A 25,016-nucleotide genomic window follows, 5' to 3' on the forward strand; every position below is an offset into this window, starting at 1 on the left:
AGGTGGTGAGTCCAGTTAGGAAACTTAGCAGCGGCCCAGGTAAAAGAAGGTGCAATCTTATGTAGGGCTATGGCAGAGAGAAAAGGAGAGGCTTACAGAGGGAAGGTCAATTAACTTGGTGAGGAATGAGAAAAGAGACAATGTTTCCACCAAGGGCAACTTGATGAAACTTAGGGAATGATCTCTTAGCCTTCCTATCCTGCCTAGTAAATGAATACAATGTTGCCGTCTAATGAAGTGTAGTGTATTCCCTTGAAGTGGATTTTGCAATTCATTGCCTTTTTGGAAGATAAGATACAAGACTTTCCATGAAAACAAATGTTGATAAGATGATAGTGAATCGAGGGGCTTGGTTGGTGCTACTGAAAGTTATATTGTATAGTGTTTTGAGGGCCTGAAAAATTAGCAACTATATATTGGTCTTTAATTTTTTAAGAGTTCTCAGATTAAGAATATTGAAAACTTGAATTCTAGTGGTGGATAATAGGGCTTAAAAAGGAAAATTATCACTGTTGATATACGTTTTCCACTTGAAAAGAGTATCAGGAGTGCTGTTAACTATAAATGGCTATATAATCAAGTCTAGAATGAACATTGAGTTAGAATATCCACTTGTGAGTTCTTTTGGAAGTCAAAATTGAGGTACATAACGTCCAATGTATTGCTGCTAAAAAATTGTTTTGATTTATTTACTCTATTATTATTACTTAATTTAGTCAGAGAGAGGGAAAGTGAAAAAAGCTGCTAGGTTTGGGACTCGAATCACAGTCAGCTATGTGTAAGTCCAGCCCCTGCAGCACCACACCACCTGTCAGGCCATAAAAGTTTGTTTTTCTGAAACATTTGAAACATTTTTTTTTTCTTTATTTTAATTTGACCAGGGAGTGAGAAAGTGGGAAAGCAAGCCACCAGGTCCAGGGCTTGAATGGTTATCGGCCCTGTGGGAGTATCCAGCACTTTAGCCACCTCGCCCCCTTCCAGTCCCAAAACAGGTTTTTTATATTCCTCCTGCCTTACTTTCTGTCTGTTTTTTGACTTTGTACTTTTTAGGGATTCCTGCTTAGTTAAAGTATTAGTGTCTCTTTGGAAATGTAAATTTTAAGCAATGTTTAAGGATTTTTGAAATTTTTATAATTTCTTATTAGAACCTTATTTGAGGGTAAATTTTATTATTCAATTATTTGTTATTATAGCATAGCGACAGTGTTCAAGTTCCGTATAAATAAACCTTAAAGACCAGTAAATTAAGGCCAGCAGGTGGCATAGTGGTTAAGGTGCTGGACTTGCACATGGTCAATCATGCTTTGAGTCTTGACCCAGTGGCTTAAAACTCATGCCGGGCGCATGTGCATGTGCGCCTAAAATCCCGAGAGAAGAATGGTGGAGACGAGACGGTGGTGTGGCCATCCACCCTTAGGGGGATTTCTCTCTTTCTGTCTTTCCAGCAAGTGCATACACTCTATAGCAAAAACCTCTTAAAAAAAAAAAAAAAAAAAAAAAAAAAAAAGACCAGTAAAAAATCTTGGTTATAGTAATTCAGAGATGTTTGGTCCATTCTCTTTGGTGTTGAAGAATGGAATAAGTGGTGGGGAGGGCAGCAGGTTGCATGGCAATTAAGGCTCTGGAATTCCCACATGGCTGACTGGTTCAAGTCCTGGACCTGGTGGCTTGCTTTCTCTCTCTCTGGCAAAACTTGTGAAAAAATAATAATAATGATTAATTAATTAAATAATTCCTGGGGGAGGGGAAAAAGAATGGAATAAGCGAGGACCAGCAGGTAGCTTGGTGGTTAGGGCACTGGACACTTCTACATGGCTGACCGTTGTTCGAGTCCCAGACCTGGTGACTTGCTTTCTCACTTTCCCTCTTTCTCTCTTGTTTTGTCTCTCTCTGGTCAAATTTAAAAAGTAAATGGATAAGTAAAATTAAATATGTATATTTAAAATAATGGAATAAGCATTTCTACCGTGGGAACATAATTCTAGAGTTAGAAGGATCTTAGAAGAAATTCCAGAATCTCTAACTTCACTGATAAGAAAAGTTGGGCCCAAGGTGGCCAAGTAACATTTACCGAGATCAGTCATAGGGCAGGTTATTGGCAATGCAAAGGAAATAGCATTATACTTATTTTGGTTCTTTTACAGCTTTTCTTTTAATTGCCAGAGAATGCGTGTACTAGAGAGAGAAAGAACTCCCAGTGGAGCATCATCACTGTAGTCGTTTTCCTCCACTCTTCCCTCCTGTCAGGATCTTGGGCGTGTGCACCCCAGGGCTGGGATTCAAGCCCTGATCAGCCATATGGGAGCCGCTCTTAATGCGCAGCGCTTAACCACTGCGCTACAGAGCTGGCCCAGTAGGGCTTTTCTCTAAGGAATCTACACTAGGTAGTTGTGGGGTTGTGTGTGTGTGTGTGTACTTTTTTTTATCATGCAGTTGAAGATAAGAAGTGAAAAGAGAAGGGAATCAGTGAAAACTTGGTATTCACCAGAGATAAAGGACAGCTCTTTTTTTAAAAAAAAAAAAACATTGGAAACTTTTGAAGTTTCTTTCTTTCCTTTTTTTTTTTTTTTTTTGGAAGTGTTTTTGCGTGCGCTTGCCAGACAGACAGAGACAGAGACAGAAAGCGAGAAATCACCCCCCAGGGGGGATGGTCATGCCGCAATCCCTTCTCCATTCTCCTCTCAGGATCCTGGGCGTGCACACACATGTGCCCGGCATGAGTTTAAGCCACCGGGTCTGGGACTTGAACCGCGGTCAACTATGGGGGAGTCCAGTGACATAGCCATTACGCTAACTGCTGGTCCCTTGAAGTTTCCTTTTAAATAATTCTTTGGGACCAGCAGGTGGCATGGTGGTTAAGGTGGTGTACTCCCACATGACTGACTGCCCTGGACCCAGCGGCTTAAAGCTCACACCAGGCGTGTGTGCGAGTGTGTCCAAGATCCCAAAAGGAGATTGGAGAAGGGATTGTGTTGTGGCCATCCTCCTGGGGGAGGTGATTTCTCACTTTCTCTTGGGCGAGCACATGCGCCCTATAGCCAACATCGCTCTCTCTCATAAAAAAGTAAGTTTGTCTTTGGAAGAGGTGAGATGTACTTTAATACACTGGAAGTTTACGTGCCCTTGTCTAGGAGAGGACTTGCGTGTTTCTTTACGTCTGCTCACGTGGTCTGCTGTCGGTCCCTGGACGTGCGGCGCCCCCCTGGCTTTACTCTTAGCTGTGTGTTACTTCCTGAGGGACGTCTTAAGAGTGCCCGCTTTGTGCTCTAAGCTCCTTCGTGTCTCTCATTGGAGTTGCGATGACATCTACCCATATGTTTATTCGGTTTGTATCCCAAACACGTCTATAAGCTTCATAAATACAGTACCATATCTGTTTTTCATTTTTGTATCCTCATTGCCAAGCTTAATGCCAAGCTTAATGTTAAATAGGAGTCAGCAGGTGGTGTGGTGGTTAAACGCATTGGATTCCCATATGGCCAACCGCAGTTCGAGTCCCAGACCTGGTGGCTTGCTTTCTCGCTTTTCCTTTCTCTCTCTCTGTCTCTGTCTGGTCAAATTAAAAATAAATAAATGTCGATAGCAAATGGAGATGAATAAATAAATAATTTTTTTTAAATGGTGCGTTAAATACTCATCATATGAATGAATTGGTACTTTATATTAATGTTGGAATAGACACCTTTCTTTTTTGTAGAGGTTTTGGCCTTAGGGCACATACACCAGACAGAAAGGGAAAGTGAGAAATGCCACGATCTGGGACCAGCAGTTAACGTAATGGCTATGTCGTCTATTGCGGCTGAGTCCTGGACCCGTGGATTAAACTCACACCAGGCGTGTGTGTGTGCGTGCCCAAGATCCCGAGAGGAGAATGGAGGAGAAGGGATTGTGGTGCGGCCATCCCCCCTGGGGGGTGATTTTTTCGCTTTTTGTCTCTCTGTCTGGTGAGTGCACGCACCCTATAGCAAAAGCCTCTCCAAAAAAAAAAGGAAAGAAAAAGAAATGGCATGATCCGTTCTCCTTGGGATCTTGGGCATGCATGCACATGTGCCCAGCGTGAGTTTCAAACCACTGGGTCCAGGACTCGAACCATGGTCAGCCATGTGGGAGTCCCGTTATGTAACCGCTACGCCTTCTGCTTGGCCCAGACAAATACTCTCTTTTTTGAAAGTGAAGGACTATTTGGGAGAAAAAATTGAATTATACCTAAGAACTTTCCCTGAGATTGCATCCCAGAGATAATACATAGGTACTTAGAATTTTGGAGCTTAACGGTAGTTGAGAGGGTATTTGGTTTTGTTCTAAGTTTCCACATGAAGAAACTGACCTTTTGAGAGATTATGAACAGCCGCCATCACATGAACCTGAAGCTCTCGTTAACTTCTGCTACTTGGTTAATGTAATTTACAGTTATATATTAATCAACAGAAATTTAAAAGTCATACTAGAGTAGCTGTTTGGAAGGATTTTGCTGCATCAATCGTCACGAGTAGGCCATTCTCTCGTGTATCAATAGTTGTGGGTTTGAAATTGATGCAGGGACACGGCTGATACTTTCTCGAACACGTTTAAAATACACCTATAGGGGCTAGCGGGTGACATGGTGGTTCAGGCCCTGGTCTCCCACATGCACTACTGCAATTCACGTCTCGGAACCAGTGGCTTGAAATGCGTGCCCCAGATTCCAAGAGGATGATGGGAGAGAAGGGACTGTGGCATGGCCAGCCCCTCTGGGGGTTCTCACTTTCTGTCTCTCTGTCTCCCCAGCGAGCACATGGACCCTTTAGCAAAAATCTCTCAAAAAAAGTGAAATTAAATAAAATACACTAGGGCTGGCAGGTGACATGGTGGTTAAGGGTACCGGACTCCCACATGGCCAACCGCAGTTCGAGTCCCGGACCTGGCAGCTTGCTTTCTCTATCTCCCTCCTTCCCTCTCTGGTGAAATTAAATAAATAAATAAATAAAGTTAAATCAAAAAGAATTTTTAAAAAATATTAATTCAGGGGACCAGTAGTTGGCGTAATGGCTATGTTGCTAGCCTCCTATGTAGTTGACCGTGGGTTGAGTCTCAGACCTAGTGGCTTAGACTCATGCTGGGCATATGTGCGTGCATGACCAAGATCCCAAGAGGAGGATGGAGGAAAAGGGATTGCAGCGTGGCCTTCCTTCTGTCCCCCGGGGGTGATTTCTCGCTTTCTGTCTCTCTCCCTCTCTGTCTTTGTGGTGGGCACATGCTCCCTATAGCAAAAACCTCTCCAAAAAAAATTAATGTAGGGGCCAGCAGGTGGCATGGTGGTTAGGGGTGCTGGATTCTGACTGCAGTTCAAGTCCCAGACTTGGCAGCTTGCCTTCTCGCTTTCTCCCTCTCTCATTTCTGGCCAAATTAAAACAAGCAAACAAACAAACAAATAAATAAAACAATTCTTTTAAAAATTAATTAAAAAAGTAAAATACACTGATACACAATTGCACGAGCAGCACTAGGACTTCTGCCCGGAGCTAGTCTGTCCTGGATTACACGCCAGAACAGAACCACGTGCCAAGCAAACTGAAAGTAGGAGGGACTTGGTAATCCCTGGTTTTTAGATGGAGAGATAGCAGGGTGAGATTTGTTTCCTTTTCTGTTTTTAATTTTTTTCCTAAAACTTGTTTTTTGAAATTCATCTCTTCAACCCCAGAGCTCAGTGCCCCAGACACTACTCTGGCTATCACTCCATACCCAGATTTTCCAGTCCTGTCACAGAATCAAGTCAAAATACTACCTGTGCTAAGAAGTAGGTGGCATTAAGGAATAGTTTTAGGAAAAATTCCCCATTTTTCTCCCATCAGGTGTATTTATTTGCATTGGGATTTTTTGCTGTTTTTTTTGTTTTGTTTTGGGGGGCTATCTTTCTCACGATGTGAACCATTCTTTCTCACTGTCTCCTCTGCTTTGCAGCAGTCCGGCCTGTTCGACAGTTAGTAGAAATTAGCACATGTGGTGGGCATGATTTAAAGCATCCATGCCCCTTTCCTCACCAAGCCTAGTAGGGGCCGGTAGGGGGGTAGATTAGGGCAGGAAGGCCATAAATCTTTTCTCTTTCCTTCTTTCTGAGAACTAGTTGGTTTGATGGTGGTGGTGGTGGTCCTTTGCTATAGCGTGTGTGTTTGTTGGAGGGAGACAGGGGAAGTGCAGAATTCACTCCTCACTGGAGATGACTACACCACAGTCTCTTTTTCTCCATTCTCTTCTTGGGACTTCTGGCACGCACTCACAGATGCCGTGTGTGTGTGTGTGTTACATAGTATCATTTTATTTAACCTTATTTATTTATTATTCATTTAAATTTGACCAGAGACGGACAGAAGTGAGAGAGAAAGCAAGCCGCCAGGTCCAGGACTTGAACTGCAGTCGGTCGTGTGGGAGTTCAGTGCCCTTAGCCACCATGCCACCTACCGGCTCCAGCCTGGTGTGTATTAAGCCACTAGGCCCAGAGCTTTATTTTTATATACAGGAGTCAACCATGCAGGATCCAACCCTTTAGCCTTGCGACCCTCTTGCCCTGGTTGTAATTATTTTACTTCCGTGACTAACTTTTATTTATCCTTGGTTTCCACATTGGTGATAATGTTGCATGTAATTGAGCATGTAATTTCAACTCTATATTCTGTTCATTTGTTATGTTTGTGTGGTTAATCTAGAAGATTCTGCTAAGAACTTTAAAATTAATAGAGAGGCAAGAGTTTTTAAAATTATCCTGCATGGTAATTAAGGTGCTAGATTCTACATGGCTGAATGACATTTGAGTCCCCGACCCAGTGACTTGAAAATCACACCATGTGTGTGCCCAGAGTCCCACGAGGAGAATGGTTGCAGCGTGGCCATTCATCCTGGTGGGGGGGATGAGTTCTCTCTTTCCCGAAGATGTGGCTCAGTCCACATGCCCTAGTGAAAAAAAAAAAAAAAAAAAAAGAAGTCCTAGGCTAGTTAGAGGCATGGAGACTAAGGCAGCTGCATCTCACATGGCTGGCTGACTGGTTCGAGTCCCAGACTCTGCAGTATGGAAAACTCGGAGGGTTTGGGTGCATGAATGCCCAAAATCCTGAGAGGAAAATGAAAGAGAAAGTGCTACTGTGTGGCCATCCACCCTGAGAGATGGCTTCACACCTTTCCTCTTTCTCTCTTTCTGGCACGTGCATGTGCCCTATAGCAAAACGTGAAAGAAAGAAAACATCGGCACCAACAGGTGGTACGGAGCTTAAGGCAGAGGGACCTCACGTAGCTGACTGAGCAGTGGAGTCTCAGACCCAGCAGCCTGGAAATCACACGAGACCCGTGTGCCCAAATCCCGGGAGGGTAATGGAGAAGGGGAGTGATTTCCCACCCACTCTCTCTCTCTCTGTCTCTCTCCAGAGAGCACACTGCCCTCGAGGGAAAAAAAAAGAAGTCCAAAATATACCTAATACGTTTGTAAAGTTATGCTTAGTGCTGCACAGTTCTCTTTTCAGGCTGTATTTGCGTAGAATTATTCTGCTTATCAGTTGCTATGTAACAGACAGTCTTTTAAAATAAGTTCTGTTGTGGTAAAGCATACATAACAAAACTCATGATTTTATTTTTTAATTGCCAGAGTGCATACATGCTTGTTAGAGTAAAAGCACCCAACAATGGGGTGTGGTCACACTGCGGTCCTGTTCCTCCATTTCCTCATCGCATCATAACTTGAAATATTCAAACATGTATGCCTCATGTGTTTTTCTTTTTTTTTTTTTTAAGAGAGATTTTTGCTACAGGGTACATAGGTGTGCTAAAGAGACAGAAAGTGAGAAATGACTCCCCAGGGGGCTGGCTACGCCACCATCCCTTCTCCTCCATTTTCCTCTCTGGATTTGGGCATGCATGCACATGTGCCTGGCATGAGTTTTAAGCTGCTGGGTCTAGGACTTGAACCATGGTCAACTACACGGGAGTCCAGCAACATAACCATTACGCTGTATGATGGTCCCCCTCATGTGCTTTTCAACTGCCAAGGCTAGAGTTCAAATCATGATCGGCCATGTGGGATCTGGCTTCCTCAACCTCTGAGCTATAAGACAAGTCCTATCATTTATTTTTTTAAAATTTGCTTTAGGGTATATGCACTCACCAGAGACAGAAAAGGAGAAAGTGAGAAAGCTGCACAGGAAGTGGTCGGGCGGCAATCTTCTCTCCTCTGTTTCTCTTTTGGGGACTTTGGGCATGCATGCACATGCACTTGGCATGTTTTACAAGCCACCGGATTTGAGAATTGAACTGCGCAGTTGGTTACATGGGATCCAACTGCCTTGACCATCATACTATAGGTTGGCCCCTGCCCAACCAAGTCTTTTTTATTTTTTCTTTAAAGAATTATTTTATTTATTTATTCATTCATTCATTCATCCATTTAATTTGACCAGAGAGGGACAGAGAGAGAGAGAAGGAAAGTGAGAAAGCAAGCCTCCAGGTCTGGGACTCGAGGAACCGCAGTTGGCCGTGTGGGAGTCCAGGGCTCTTAACTACACCACCACCTGCTGGCCCCCCTTTTATGTTTTTATTTAGGGAGAGATTTTTGCTATAAAGTACCTGTGCTTGCTGGAGAGAGAGAGAGAGAAAGTGAGAAGTCATCCCCCCATGGGTGATGACCACACTGGAATCCCTTCTGTCCTCCCCTTGGGATTTTGGACATGCATGCATTCATGCACACGTGCCTGCCTGACTTTCAAGCCGCTGGGTCTGGGACTTGAACTGTGGTCAGCCATACAGGAGTTCAGCATCTTAACCACCACGCTTGCCTGCTCCCCCAAGTCACATGCATTTTTCATGTCTCTCCAATGTCTACTTTTTAAAAACAAAGTTATCGTCATTGTTCTTTTTTTTTTTTTTTTTTTTGAGAGGTTTTTGCTACAGGGCGCATGCGCTCGCCAGACAGACAGAGACAGACAGAGAGACAGAAAGTGAGAAATCACCCCCAAGGGGGGATGACCACGCCGCAGGCCCTTCTCCTCCATTCTCCTCTCGGGATCTTGGGCACACACGCACACACGCCCAGCGTGAGTTTTAAGCCACCAGGTCCGGGACGCAAACCGCGGTCGACTACGTGGGAATCCAGCGACATAGCCATTACGCTAACTGCTGGTTCCCGTCATTGTTCTTTAATTGGATCAGAGAGGACGGATGCCAGTGAGAAAGCAAGCCCCAGGTCTGGAATTCGATCCTTCACTGGCCATGTGGAGTTCAGTGCCCTAACCATCATGTCACCTGCTGGCCCCTGAATCTCTGTTCTGAATAATCCCGTGACTTTTTGAGGGAGAGAGGGCTTTCACGACATGACGTTTTTGAAGCATTCATGTCGTTTACCTCATAGGAGTTCCACCACCTGGTTTTGTCTTTACTTCATTATATTTAGCCTCAAGTTAAACTCGCTTTTCTTTTTTAAAGCAACTATCATAAGTGCTTGTACCACACGAGTAATATTTATTTGCCTTTGCACCGTGTCAGGAGGCACATAATGTCACTTTGTCCTTACGGTTATTCTAACTTTGGTCACCTGGTTACAGCTAGCCAGCTTTCTCCATTATAAGGATATATTTCTTTTTTACAATTCATAAGTAATCTTCGAGGTGTTAGTTTGTGAGAATAACTTGTTTTCTTAACACATTTTTCTTAATTGTTTTTTGTACACTTTGATGACTTTCTTCATTCTGTTATTTCTTTTTTTTTTTAATTTTATTCATTCATTTACTTATTTTGACCAGAGAGAGACACAGAGAGAGAGAGAGAAAGTGAGAAAGCAAACCACCAGGTCCAGGACTTGAACCATGGTCAGCCATGTGGGAATGTCCAGCGCCTTAACCACCACGCCACCTGCTGGTCCCCAATTCTGTTATTTCTTCTACATGTATTGGCTGACATCTTTCTTTCTTTTGGAAAGACAAAAACATAGGGCGTGAGTATTTACCAGAAGGACAGAGAGAGGGAAAGTGAGAAATCACTTCCCAAGAGGGATGGCCACGCTGCAGTCCCTTCTCCTTTATTCTCCTCTTGGGATTTGGGGCACACACGCACATGTGCCTGGCTTGAGTTTCAAGCTGCCAGATCCAGGACTGAATCTCAGTTGGCAATGTGGGAGTCCAGCACCTTAACCACTACTGCACCTGCTGGCCCCATGTGGCAGTTTTGTCTAAAGGAGAGTCTGCCTCCCCATTAAAAACCTACTCATATTGAGTCAGTAGGTGACACGGAGATTAAGGTGCTGGATCCAACATGGCTAGCTGCATGGTTTGAGTACTGGACCCAGAAGCTTGAAAAATCACTCTTAAGTACATGTGTGCCTAAAATCCTAAGAAGAGAATGGAGGAAAGGGGATCGACCAGCACCTCTGGGGGGTGACTTCTCACCCCCCTCCCCGCCATGTGTGCATCTCTTGGGCAAATGCATGTGCCCTGTTGCAAAAGCTAAAAAATAAATTAATAAATAATTACGTATGCATTATTTTATTCACAGAGTTCTAAATAATACTTTACTCCTTGAGACTCAAGTTCTCCCAGATGACGTACTGGCTCTGGTGTCCTTTTCTTTTCTTTTCTTTTTCTTTCTTTCTTTTTTTTTTTGGGGGGTGTCCTTTTATTTAACTTTATTTACTTTTTCAAAAAGAATTATTTAATTTTATTCACTGTCATTATTTTTATTTATTTGTTTATTTTTTGAGGTTGACCAGAGAGATAGAGAGAGAAGGAAAGAGAGAGCAAGCTGCCAGGTTCAGAACTCGAACCGCCATGTGGGAGTACAGCTGCCTTATCCACCATGCCACCTGCCAACCCTATTTACTTATTTTTTAAATTTGAACAGAGAGGGACAGAGAGAGAGAGAGAGAGAGAGAGAGAGAGAGAGAAGCGAGCAAGCCAGCCGCCAGGTGCAGGGCTAGACCTGTGGTTGGCCATGTGGGAGTCCTGTGTCCCTGACTACCACACTGCCTGCCGTCCCCTTTTGAAACATCTAATGTCCTTTGGATGTGTCTCTGAGTTGTGAACACTCTGCTTTCTGGTACAGGATGCTCACCGTGCACTTCCCACTCTGCTGTTGGATGTTCTTGTTATTCTCTCCCCGCCAGGAGCCCTGTTGCATCTTAGTAGAGTGTGATGTTCACAGACTCGGACAGGGGCACTGAGCTTGTCTTGCTATTAGGATGTGATTTCTTCAGGGTCTTTCAGTATGCAAAGCTAAGAAATATATGCCTTTATTTACTTAATCAGTCAATCGAGCGTTTATTCTGAGTTCTTCCTAAATTTCCTCCGTTCCGTATTTGTATCTTTCATTTTCTGTAGTGATAGTATTTCCATTCTGATGTATTGTGTATCAGAAGTCCACGTGGTGCTCACCGTAGAGCAGATTTAAGTACATTAATGAGAGGACGACAGGTGGCGTGGTGGTTGACTGGACTCCCACATGTGGTTTGACTCCTGGACCTGGCAGCTTGTTTTCTCACTTTTTCTCTCTCTGGTCAAATTAAAATGAAGTTAATAAAAAATAATTCTTAAAATTAAGGAAGAAAAAATTAATGAGGGACCAGCAGATGGTGTAATGGTTACATCGCTGGACTCCTGCATAGTTGACCATGGTTTGAGTCCTGGACCTAGTGGCTTGAAATTCATGCTGGGCACGTGTGCGTGCATACCCAGTGTCCCAAGAGGAGAATGGAAGAGAAGGGGTTATGGCATGGCCATCCTCAGGGGGCAGGGGGTGTTGGTTTCTCACTTTCTGTCTCTCTGAAGAGCTCATGTGCCCTATAGGAAAAATCTCTCTTTTAAAAAAAAAGACATTAATGAATTTTATTTTAAACAGTGGCTGAGGTTGACACATGAAAATATATCCAATTGAAAATTCTGGTGTGGAAGTATAAAATGAGTGGATTTTATACATTACATAAAGCCTGGGCCAGCCTATTGGCTGGTGGTTGGAGCCGCTGGATTCTACGCGGCCCACTGAGGTTTGAGTCCAGGCCCTGGTGGCCTCACTGACCTGTGCTTGGATGCCCAGGCTCCTGGCAGGGTGGGGAGAGGGGGAAGAGATTGTGGCAGGCCCATGCTCTCCTGGGGGAGCTGTCCTCCTCTCGCTCTCTGGTGAGCACACAAGACCTCTGGCAACTGGGAGAGGGAGGTGAGAAAGTGAACAGATTTTTATTTGCTGAAAACCAGTCAAGACTTAGATAACGGATCCAGGCCCAGGCCCTCAGCCCTCAGCCCTCAGCGCTTACTTATGCATGTTAAACCAGTCTCTGTTTGTTGCCTTGCTGTCTGTAGGAAGGTGGGAAGTGCTGTAATGTGTTTGTTTTTCCGTGTCATTAAGTTATCACGAAGATAAAACAGTTAAGCTTCCCGGAGGGCTGGCCTGTGGTGTGCGGGGATCCACACCTTAGCCTCCAGGTGTCTGCGCAGTTACTTTTCCTGTTGCTAAATTTCTCTTCTCTTTTTTTCCCTGTCACTAAATTTCATATTCACTGCTCTCAAAAGCTTTGTCTAAAAATGATATTTTAAATTACAGGATGTTTTACATTAAGTGTGACTTTTTCCCAATTCTTTTAAATTTACTTCTATTCTGAAAACGTTTGAATTTATTTGGAAGGCGTGTTGTCGAAAAAGTTATAACATATTTCTCTATGCAAAAATGTGTCACCACTTTTCTGACAACCCAGTATATATACCATGCTACTATACCTGCCAGTCTGTTATTTTATATTTTTTGTTATTATTTTAATTTGCCAAAAGACAGAAGGAGAGGGAAATGAGATAGCAAACCACCAGGTCTGGGACTAGAACCGCAATTGGCCAGGTGAGAGAGAGTCCAGTGCCTTACCACCATGACACTTGCTGGCCCTGGCGGTCTATTATTTATTTATTTACTAAGAATTATTTTTTATTTAACTTTATTTATTTTAATTTGACCAGCGAAGGACAGAATGCGTGTGTGAGAGTGGGGTAGCATGGAGTGAGAAAGCAAGCAGCCAGGTCTGGGACTTGAACCACCGTCAGCCATGTGGAAGTCCCGTGTTATTAAACACTGTGCCATATGCCTGCTCCAGCAGTCTATTATTTAGAACTCTATATTTATCTATATTTCTATTAAATGATTTTATTAGTAATTTGACAAGAATAGTCTTGAGAGGTTTTTGCTATAGGTGAGCTCTTGCCAGAGAGACATAGAAAGCGAGAAATTCCCCCTCCCCCTGGGGGGATGGCCACACCACAGTCCCTTCTCTTCCACTCTCTTGGGATCTTGGGCATGCACACACATGTGCCCGGGATGAGTTTAAGCCACCGGGTCCAGGACTTGAACCGTGGTTGACTACATGGGAGACCAGCAACACAGCCATTACACTATCTGCTGGTCCCAAGAATAGTCTCTTAAAGGTAATCATTTACAAGCTCATCTGAGAGAGTTACTTTCTTATGAAAGCAGACATTCTGGTTTCTAAATGACTTCTCATGTCCTCCATTGAACTGACTGCTACAAATCCAAAGTGTATTGTGAGGGAGTCGGAAAGAAATTCAGACGGAAGCCCAGTAGTGGTGTACAGCGGTGGTGCAGCTCTTTGCATGCTGGATGCCACAGGACAGATCTGAGTTCAGTTCCCAGTTAGCCTGTAAATTCCAGGGCCTCGCTCCCACGAATCCGGCCGACTGAGAATGTTGAAAGGAGGAGCATCGTGTGAGGCCCTGTTACGGGGACTTGTCTTTCTGTCTCTCTCATGTAATAAATAAATAGATAAAAATAAAAAGCACACATTTTTTGAGGATAAGTTGACTGTTTCTGTACATTTTACTAATGAGATTAATTTTTCTAAAACAATAAACATTGACTTACTTTGCATTTTCAATTGTATGTGGTTTTCCTAGACTAGTCATTATTTACGTATCTGATTCCTGTAGGACTTCTGAGTCATCAAAGAGAAAATGTTTATGTGGCTTTATTATTACTTCACTTTAATTATTTACAAATTGGCAGTGCTTGAAATATATGATGGTATTTGAACAGAACATTTCAAATAGTAAATTTCCCTACTAAGATGATTTTCTTCTCTCTCTCTTGCTCTGGTTCCCCCCACCCCTTGATTGTCAGAGGGCATGTATGCTTCCTGGAGGGGTCAGAGGGGCAGAGGGGAGAGGAGAAAGCACCCAGGGGGGTGTGGTCACGGCGCAGTCCCTTCTCTTACATTTCCCATCCTTTGGGGCACGCACGGACAGGAACCCAGCATGTCTTTTAAGCTGTGGTGTCCAAGATTTGAACTGCATGGTCAGCCACGCGGGATCTGGCTCTCTTAGACTCTAGGCTCTGGGCTGATCCAGAGATGACTTTCTTTAATGTGTGCCTTTAAGATTTTTTTCTTTTCTTTTTCTTTTTTTTTTTTTTTTAAAGTTTGCTACGGGTCATGTGCACTTGCCAGAGAGAGAGAGTGAGGAGTGGCCGTGGCGCAGAGTCCCTTTGTCATCCTCCTGTTAGGATATTGGGCACGCACATACATGTGCCCTGTGTGCTTTTCAAGGTCAGGACTCAAACTGCGCAGTGGGCCATGTGGATCTAGCCACTCTAAACTCTGTGCCACCTGCTGGACCAAGATTTTTTTTTTTTTTTTTTTTTTATCTTTTTTTTTTTTTTTACTGTGATATGTATTCTGTCTTTTTTTGTGTGTTTATCTTGTTGGTTTTTTTAATTTTTACAATTTTTTTTGGAGAAATTTTCGCTATAGGGCACGTGTGCTCACCGGACAGATAGAGAGAGACAGAAAGCGAGAAATCACCCCCCAAGGGGGAATGGCTATGCCGCAATCCCTTCTCCTCCATTCTCCTGTCGGGATCTTGGCCACGCACACACACGCCCCCAGCATGAGTTTTAAGCCACCGGGTCCAGGATGTGAATCGCGGTCGACTATGTGGGAGTCCAGCGACATAGCCATTACGCTAACTGCTGGTTCCCTTGTTTGGGGTTTTCAAAATTTCTTGGATAGTTTACCTTTTGTTATTTTGGGAAAGCACTCAGCCATTGTGTCCATAAATATTTATTGTCCATTTCCTTCTCCAATATATCTCATATTATTTGATAGTTTGAGGATGTGGTTTCCATTTCTCTGCTGAAATTCTCCCCGTTTATGCATGTTGTCCTCTTTCTATGATGTCTTTTAATAAATCATAATTGTTTTTAAGTCTCTTTTTGATAGCTCTAGCGTCTGGGTCACCTATGGTTCTGATTTTGTTGAGTTATTTATCTCTTGACACTGGGTCCCCCTCCCTTACCCTTTGTTCTTTATTGAATGCTGGATGTTATGTGTAGAAGATCAATAGACATTTAGTAAATTATTATTACTTTGAAAAATTTTTGCCAGAGGGCATGCATACTTGGGGGGGGGGCGCAAAAAAGCATTTCTCCATGGGGCGTGACTGACCCATCATTAACATAGGCTTTACTTTAGCTTGGGTAAATACGTAGGATTGCAGTCATTGGGGCAATAGATAGGTAGATAGGTAGGTAGGTAGGTAGATAGGTAGATAGGTAGGTAGGTAGGTAGATAGGTAGGTAGGTAGGTAGGTAGATAGGTAGGTAGGTAGATAGGTAGGTATATAGATAGGTAGGTAGGTAGATAGGTAGGTATATAGATAGGTAGGTAGGTAGATAGGTAGGTAGGTAGATAGGTAGGTAGGTAGATAGGTAGGTATATAGATAGGTAGGTAGGTAGATAGGTAGGTAGGTAGGTAGGTAGGTAGGTAGATAGGTAGGTAGGTAGGTAGGTAGGTAGGTAGATAGGTAGGTAGGTAGGTAGGTAGGTAGGTAGATAGGTAGATAGGTAGATAGGTAGGTAGGTAGGTAGGTAGGTAGGTAGATAGGTAGATAGGTAGATAGGTAGGTAGGTAGGTAGGTAGGTAGGTAGATAGGTAGATAGGTAGATAGGTAGGTAGGTAGGTAGGTAGGTAGGTACGTAGGTAGGTAGGTAGGTAGGTAGGTAGGTAGGCAGGCAGGCAGGCAGGCAGGCAGGCAGGCAGGCAGTTAGGTAGGTAGGTAGGTAGACTGATTGTATAGTGCACATGCACTTGCCAGGGGAGGGGGGGTAAATGAGAAAACACCTCCTAGGAAAGACGGCCATGCTTCAGTCCGTTCCCCTCCATTCTCCTCTCAGGATTTTTTTTTTTTAATTGAGAGTTTTTTGCTCAAGGGCGCATGCGCTCGCCAGACACAGACAGAAAGCAAGAAATCACCCCCCAGGGGGGATGGTCACGCTGCAATCCCTTCTCCTCCATTCTCCTCTCGGGATCTTGGGCACGCACACACGCACACGCTCCCAGTGTGAGTTTAAGCCACCGGGTCAGGGACGAACCATGGTTGACTACGTGGAATTTCAGCGACATAGCCATTACGCCAACTGCTGGTCCCCCCATTGCATTTTTTAATTGGCTCGTTTTTTAAAAATTGAACTCTAACAAGGACCTTATCAAATCGGTCACATTTTTCTAAAGATGGAAGTTTGGCTCTTTTTGTTTTTGCGGTTTCTGTTCACTGTTCTTTCCTTTCTCCATCGTAGTTTAGACGCTAACCCGGTTTCCCGACCTCAGCACTGACTCTGTAGATGAGCTAGTTTTGGGGGGCGTGTGCTGTCCGTTGTCAGGTGCTCATCAGCATCGCTGACTTGTACTTGCTACAGGATCCTAGCAACCTCCACCTCCAGTTTGCACAGAGAGAGGTGCTTCCAGGCAGTGCCAGCTATTTCGTGAGGAAGGAGGCAACATCATTGCTGCATTAAGAACCACCGTGCTGAGATAAATTTTATTTTTCTTTTCTCCTATTGGGGCGGGGGCAGGGAGTGTGCACTCACTAGGGAGAGAGAGAGAAATCAGTCCTCGGAGGTATGACCATGGCGCAGTCCCTTCCACTCTAGTCTCCGGGTGTGTCTGGGGACTTCCCAAAGTATGTGAGGCATGTGCGTGTCCGTGACCCAGGCTGACGCTGAGGGGCACCACGTCACAGGGACCCTGTCGTGGGTGCTCCCCTTCTCTGTATCTCTCTTTTTAAAATAGTAATTGCCAGAGGGGGCATGTGCTCACCAGAGAGGGGCTGGAGAGAGAAGAACCCCCCCCATGAGGCATTGTCAAGCCACAGTTTATCCTCTCTTCCTTCCTTCCTTCCGCCATAATCCATTCTTCATTTCTCTATCCAGTTGGGATTTGGGGCTAGCGTGCATGCGGGCCTGTCACGTTTTTCTAGTTGCCCAGGTCTGGGATTCAACCTATGTAGTTGACTATGTGGGATCCAGCTCCCTTAGCTATTAAGCTGAGGGGTGCGTCTTCCTTTGCTCACTGGAGAGAGGGAGAGAGGAAAGAAGTTGGTTGCAAAAGAAATAACTTTTTTCATTATTTCTTTAATTTATAAGTTATTGAGAAATCTGAATTAAGTTCTCAATATTTATATTATTTGTAAATATTTTATTGTTAATTATTTCTAATTCTACTCTGGTGAGAAAATATAGCCCATAATATTCCAGTCTTTTAGGAGCCAGCAGGTAGTGTGGTGGTTAGGGTGCTGGACTGCCATCTGACTGACCATCATTCAGATCCCAAACCTGGTGCTTGAAAATCATGCCAGGTACATGTGCATGCATGCCATCCCAGATCTGGCTCAAACCTTGGTCAGCCATGTGGGAGTCCAGTGTCCTTAACCACATGCCACCTGCCAGCCCCTAAATAGAATAATTTAAGAAGAGTGGGGCGGTTGGGACTGGCAGTTAGTATAATGGCTATGTCGCTGGACTCCCACGTAGTCAACCGCGGTTTGCAGCCCAGACTCGGTGGCTTAAACTCACGCTGGGCATGTGTGCGTGTGTGCCCAAGATCCCGAGAGGAGAATGGAGGAGAAGGGATTGCGGCGTGGCCATCCCCCCTGGGGGGTGATTTCTCACTTTCTGTCTCTCTGTCTCTGTCTGTCTGGCGAGCGCACGCGCCCTATAGCAAAAACCTCTCTCTCAAAAAAAAAAAAACCTAAACTAAACAAACAAACAAAAAAACAATAAAAAAAAAAAAAAAGAAAGGGAAACAAGCCGCCAGGTCCAGGACTCAAACCACAGTTGGTCATGTGAGAGTCCAGCATGTCTAACCACCATACCACCTGCCAGCCCTACATTGTTCAGTACATTTTTCTATAATGCAGGTCTAGTAATTAGAATGAAATGCTTTTGGGGGAGAATAACATTTTACTTGATTGGGGTTCAAAGTTAGTGTTTCGTGTCCCCATAATTGATGGCAAATGTTTATCTGAAATGCTGCTCTGTGAATAGATTTGTGTATTTAATTCGAAAATGATTTTGCACACAGACACTCTCAGATATTTTTATTAGTCTACAAATGTATGATTTTAATTGAGCATACTCATTGCTTAGCAGGTATTAGAGTTTTTAATTGCCTTTTAACATATTATAGTTTTTTTTTTATATAAGTGGAGGCTTTTTTTTTTTAAGACTCATTTTATTTAACTTTTATTTATTTATTTTTAATCTGACCAGAGAGGAACAGAGAGAGAGTGAGAAAGCAAGCTGCCAGGTCTGGGACTTGAACCACGGCAGTCCAGCTACCCTAATTACACACAAGTGCTGGCCCATCATTGCAGATTAATCACTATGAATTGAAGGGTTAGGTAGAAGCTCCTCAGTTGCATATTTTGAAATGGACTTTGAGATGTGGAAACGTACCTATGCTTTTATACTCAAGTCCAAAAATGCTGCTAGGAACTATAGTTTGAAATTGGAGGGACCAGCAGATAGCATAATGGTTACATCACTGGACTTCCACACAGTCAGCCATGGATTGGGTCTTGGACCTGGCAGTTTAAAATGCACACAGAGTGTGTGTGTGTGTGTGCGCGCGCGTGTGCGTGCCCAGGATCCCCAGAGGAGAGTGGAAGAGAAGGGATTGCAGCATGGCCACCACCCCCACGCCGCCCCCCGGGGGGTGGGGGGTGGGCACAGACTGGGATTTCTTGCCTTTTGTGTCTCTTTGCCTCTCCAGGAAGTGCATGTGCCCTACAGCAACAATGTCTCTAATAAAAGAGTAGTAAAATTTTTTAAAAATTGGAAATGAAGATGTCACTTTTATAAATTTTTGGCACCATAAGTAGAAGAAAAGTCTTCACATGTGCTTGGAGCAACATTAGTAGTTGTTGAAATGACTTTACTGCTTTGTAAGTTTCGTGTGAGTGGTTTTATTCCTTGTAATTACAGCCTGAATCGATTAGGAAACATTACCAAGTCTGCAACAGAAGTTACTTCTTAAAGTGGTACAATGTTTAGAAGTACTAATGACAGAGAGTATAAGTTAAGGGATAGTAAACGCTGAAAGAAGATGGAGACTACTTAACAGGAGTGAAATTGGCAGGAATAGCAAAAAGCAAACACAATAACAGGGAAGTCCCTTTTCCCTCTCCCTGCCGTTTCACTCAGCTTCCTATTGACAAAACTAGTAGTCAGTCGTCAGGCCTAGGAAATGCGTTTCGCAGAATCCCAATCTCAACGTCATTGAGCAGTGTGTGTGTATGCATGTATTAGGTCATCGGGAACGTCATGACGTATTTTTCTGCCTTTGTATGTAAAACTGCGACATGACTTCCCTGACGACCCAATGTTTGGAGTTGAGAGGTGCTGTGTAACTACGTAATACACGGTTGTACTCATAGTTGAATTTCTGTAGAACAATTACTGTTTTTTAAAGAATTACTTATTTAACTTATTCATTCATTTTAATTTGACCAGAGATAGAAAGAAAGTGAGAAAGCAAGAAAGCAATCCACCAGGTCTGGGACTCAAACTGTGGGTGTTCATGTGTGAGTGTCCATCGCTTTAACCACCATGCCACCTGCTGGCCCCAAGAACAATTATTTAAAGCTTTCATCAAACAAGGTGCAGCTACCCTTATAAATGACGGTCCTTCCACCTCTGTCCAGTCTTGGTGTCCAGTCTGTAGGTGGTACCATATCCAGCTCTAGGTTACATGAATGGCTACTGCAGTTCAGTCAGTTTAACCTAAGTACTGAGTTGTAGGAAAAGTCTTGGCATATTTTTCTCTTTGTCTTTGCAAAAATGTGGCTTGGCTTTTCCAACAACCCAATAGTTTTGCAAACTCTGGGCTAGAGGGCAAAACTGGTATAGTGCCAGATTTCTTTCTTTTCTTTCTTTTTTTAAATTGCCACATGTCACAGGCACTAGTTGGAAGAAAACAGAGGGAGGGAGGGGAAAGCCACCTCCAGGGGGCGCGGTCATGCTGCAATCCCGTCCTCAGTTCCTCTGTCCAGTTGGGGGTCTTAGACTTGCACACACATGCTGGCTGGTTTTCAAGCTGCCTGGGGCTGGAATTTGAGCTGGAGTTGGCCGTGGGATTTGGTCTCCCATCCGCTTGGATACAGGGCTGGCCCAGATTTTGATACATGAAAATTAATTCAAATTCCAGTGGTTATACATAAAGTTTTATCGGAATAGAGCCTTGCTCGTTCATTTCTGTGTTCTCTGTGGCTGCTCTTGTGCTGCCATTGCAGTCAGGTAGTTATGACAAACTTCATGGACTGCACAGCGTGAAATGTGGCCTGCCTTGTCCTTTACAGAAAAAATTGCTACCCCTTAAACACATAATGAGAAATCCCTACTGACGAGCTTTATCTAAAATTATTAGAAGAGAGAAAGGAAGCAAAAATCATAACGCTCGCGCACAGGTGACCGTGAGCAAGGCAAAACAAAATGCGTAACTTTTATTCTCCTTGTTTTTGTGCCAATTATCGGGTCTGACTTACCTTTCTTCTCCTACACCCCATTGTTTCTTTTGCCTTCACTCAGTACCTCAGCTGGAACTGGTCAGGTTTTGTTTAAAATTTTTGTTTGTTTGTTTTTTGTTTTTCTGAGGGATTTCTGCTATAGGGTGCATGCACTTGCCAGAGAGAGACAGAAAGTGAGAAATCAACCCCCAGGAGGGGTGGCCGTGCCACAGTCCCTTCTCCATTCTTTGGGGATTTTAAACGCGCACCTGGTGTGTTTCGAGCTGCCAGGTCCAGAACTCACCCCGGTCGCCCTCATCCACCATGCCACCTTCTGGCCCTTTTTGTTTAAATCCCAGAAGGATGCATGAGCTCCTCCAAAGAGAAGCAGAGAGAGGAGAATCCACCCTTCAGTCCAGCACAGCCACACTGTAGGCCCTTCTGTGTTTCTTTATCCTGTTACAGAGTGATTTGTAAATGTGCATTTGTTACTTTTATAACCATAAATAGCAACAGGTTTTCTAACTAAAGCTTTTCATCAGAAGTACAACTACATAACGTATTTGCATCTGGGCTGGCAGGTGCTATGGTGGTTAGGTGCTGGACTCCCCCATGGCTGAGTGTGGTTTGAGTACCAGACCTGACAGCTTGCTTTCTCACTTTCCCTGTCTTTCTCTGTCTCTGATAAGCATGTGTGCCCTGTAGAAAATTTTAAATTAGTAATACTGCTAGATTTTAAAATGAAATAATTATTTAAGAAACATATTTACACCTAGCTTTCTATTGTGAAGTGTAAACCCCATGAAAAATGTTAAATGAAATAGCTGTTTTATGGAACCTAAATTCCCTATTTGATTATCAAATTATTTGATAATAAAGCATGAACAAAATGCAAGGTAATCAGTAATGCAGCCAAATAGCAAGTTAATTTGATTATTCTAATGAGGAAGGGAACTTAACATTTTTTAAAAAACTATATTGCCTTTATAAACTTTGAACTAATTAATTAATTAATTTTTTGAGAGGTTTTTTGCTATAGAGCGTGTGCGCTCACCAGAAAGAGAGAGAAACAGAGAGACAGAAAGCAAGAAATCACCCCTCAGGGGGATGGCCACACTGCAATGCCTTCTCCATTCTCCTCTCGGGATCTTGGGTATGCACACACATGTGCCTGGCATGAGTTTAAGCCACCGGGTCCGGGACTTGAACCATGGTCGACTACATGGGAGTCCAACAACATAGACATTATGCTAACTGCTGGTCCCGTATTATTGTTATTATTAAAATTTGACCAGAGAGAGAGAAAAAGAGAAGGAAAGTAAGAAAGCAAGCTATCAGGTCCAGGACTCGAACCTTGGTCACCCACATGAAAGTCCAGCATCCCGACCACCACACCACCCACCAGCTCCAGAAGGAAACTTTTAAATGGGCTTGAATGTAAAATTAATAATGAAAGTCTTAAGTTCTTTGTAAATCTGGTGCTAATACAGATAACAAAAATCTGATAGTTGATGCTTGTTTATAGGGGTTTTTTTTTTGAGACTAGTCATTTCATACTTGTGATCTTGTCCCAAATTCTTTGTTTATGTTTTATGACTTTTTTGTCAAATTTTTAGAAGGGTTGGAAAAATTTTATTGTGAATCTTCTGATAGTAACTGATGGCTACTTTGTGTTAAAATGGAGATGACTTTTTAAAGAATACATGCTCAACTAATTTCTGATACCAGGAGTTGACTATATTCTTCTTTGTACATTTCGACAGATGGTAGTAAAAACTTTTATGGATATGGATCAGGATTCAGAAGATGAAAAACAGCAGTATCTCCCACTAGCCTTGCATCTTGCATCTGAATTCTTCCTCAGGAACCCCAATAAAGATGTTCGTCTCCTTGTAGCATGTTGTTTGGCTGACATCTTTCGAATCTATGCCCCAGAAGCTCCATACACATCCCATGATAAACTTAAGGTAAATACAGTCTTTACGTAAATTGTTTTATTTTTATAGTTCAGTTTACCCAGCTGGACATAGGTTTTATTTTCTTACTGCCCTAAATTAACTGTAAACTAATTATTCTTATTGTCTTAAATAAATTATAAAATTGGTTATTTGTTAATACTTATTATCTATGCATTTTTTTAAAGAATTATTTAACTATATTTGTTTGTTTGTTTGTTTGTTTGTTTGTTTGTTTTTAATTTGATCCGAGAAGGACAGAGTAAGAGTGAGAGAGAGAAAGCTGCCAGGTCTGGAACTCGCTTGTGTTGGCCATGTGGGAGCCCAGTGCCCTTAATCCCACCATGCCACCTGCTGGCCCCCAGATTACTTTTTTTTTTAATTAATTAACTTTATCTTATTTGTTATTATTTATGTTTTAATTTTACCAGAGAAAGACAGAGACAAAGGGAAAGTGAGGAAGCAAGCTGCCAGGTCTGGGACTCAAACCACAGTTGGCCATGTGGAATCCAGAACCTTAAACACCACATCTCCTGCCAGCCCCGGTTATTAGTATATTTATGAGACTCTGAAAGATGTCAGTTGGGCTAGCCAATGGCATGGCAGTATTGGATCTCATATGGCTGACTGTGTGGTTTGAGTCCCAGACCTAGTGCCTCGAAAAACATGCTGGGTGCATGAGTATGCATGCCCAAAATCCTGAGAGAAGAATGGAGAAGGGATTGCAGTGTGGCCATCCCTCTGGGGGATGATTTCTCACTTTCCTTCTGTCTCCAGCAAGCGCATGCACCCTATAGCAGACCAAAAAACAGGTGCCTAAAATTACTATTTACATGTAGGAAATGTAATGGGAGGATTTATATTCAGTTTCTTAAAATGAGGATAGTTGTTGGCTATGATGCAAGATGAATTTAGTCAGTGAGTGGAAACAACACAGTACAAGGAAAGAGACACAGAACATGTTGTCCTCTCAAATGACAACGCCTAAGGACTGGGAAGTAACAGTCTTCATGTTTCGTTTCTAAAAGATGTAAATTTGTGTGATTTGATATTTTCCAACGACTAAGTAATGGACCGGGCGTGTCCCAAGCATTCAGCTAAAGGGGAATTTCGTTGTGGTTTGTAACAGTATGTGTGTGTGCGCGCGCCACGCACGCGTGTGTACTTATTATTATTACTGTGTTGTGAAAGAATGATGCATATTTTTGCCTAAATTGATGTATTTTGTTTTTTTAACAGGACATATTTTTGTTTATTACCAGACAATTAAAAGGTTTGGAAGATACAAAGAGTCCGCAGTTTAATAGATACTTTTATTTATTAGAGGTAAACCCCAAAATTTTATTTACTAAATGTCACATTATTTCACATAGTAGTGTATCCTTTTTGGTTACTTTGTAATATAAAATTAGTTTTGTTTTGTTTTTTTGTTTTTTTTTTGTTTTTGCTTTATACAAAGGCCACTTAAAGTATGATCTTTTTATTGTTTCTCATATCCTGAAAGGTTAATCCACTGGAAAAACTTAGATTATTTGAAATTATAGTTTTATTTTTATCTTTTTAAAATCTTTTTAAATCTAAAAATTGATTAATTTTACCCTGCTCTTTAAACTTTATGTGCATGTGTGTGTGTGTGTATAGATATATATGTATGTGTATGTATATATATATCTATACACACACACACATACACATCTGTCAACCTCTAAATATTTAGGTTTTTTTTTTTGAGAGTTTTTTGCTATAGGGCACATGCACTCGCCAGAAAGACAAAGAGAGACAGAGAGACAAAAGGCGAGAAATCACCCCCCCGGGGGGATGGCCACGCTGCAATCCCTTCTCCTCCATTTTCCTCTCGGGATCTTGGGCACGCACGCACACACGCCTGGCGTGAGTTTAAGTCACCAGGTTCGGAATTCGAACCGTGGTTGACCACATGGGAGTCCAGCGACATAGCCATTACGCTAACTGCTGGCCCCAGTATTTAGTGTTTTACATTTGAAGAAGCAGGTGCCAGGAGGGATGTGTCTTGTTGAAGGTCAGAGCACGTGATTTACTTTGCACTTGTGATTTTATATGTTGGGTCTTTTTAGGTTTTCAAATAGATTCTTGAATCTAGTGATTAAATTTTACTAATGTGTATGCTTTTGTATAAATTTTCTGTATACTGTAATTAATCATTTTTATCTATTTATTTAAGAATTTAGCTTGGGTTAAATCATACAACATCTGCTTTGAATTGGAAGATTGCAATGAAATTTTTATACAGCTTTTTAGGACGCTCTT

General features: G+C 42.7%; 1 protein-coding gene across 1 annotated transcript in view; it reads left to right on the plus strand.

Annotated features, from left to right (window-relative positions):
* Positions 1–25,016, plus strand: part of PDS5A (PDS5 cohesin associated factor A) — a gene marked incomplete in the record, with an annotated part of 91,432 nt that overhangs the window by 1,181 nt on the left and 65,235 nt on the right. Inside the window, 3 exon segments of the mRNA XM_014584445.2 lie at positions 22,539–22,742; positions 23,970–24,056; positions 24,931–25,016. Of these exon segments, the coding sequence (XP_014439931.1) occupies positions 22,539–22,742; positions 23,970–24,056; positions 24,931–25,016 (377 nt within the window).

This window comes from Tupaia chinensis, unplaced genomic scaffold, assembly GCF_000334495.1.
Source record: "Tupaia chinensis unplaced genomic scaffold, TupChi_1.0 Scaffold146907_1, whole genome shotgun sequence".
Lineage (NCBI taxonomy): Eukaryota > Metazoa > Chordata > Mammalia > Scandentia > Tupaiidae > Tupaia > Tupaia belangeri.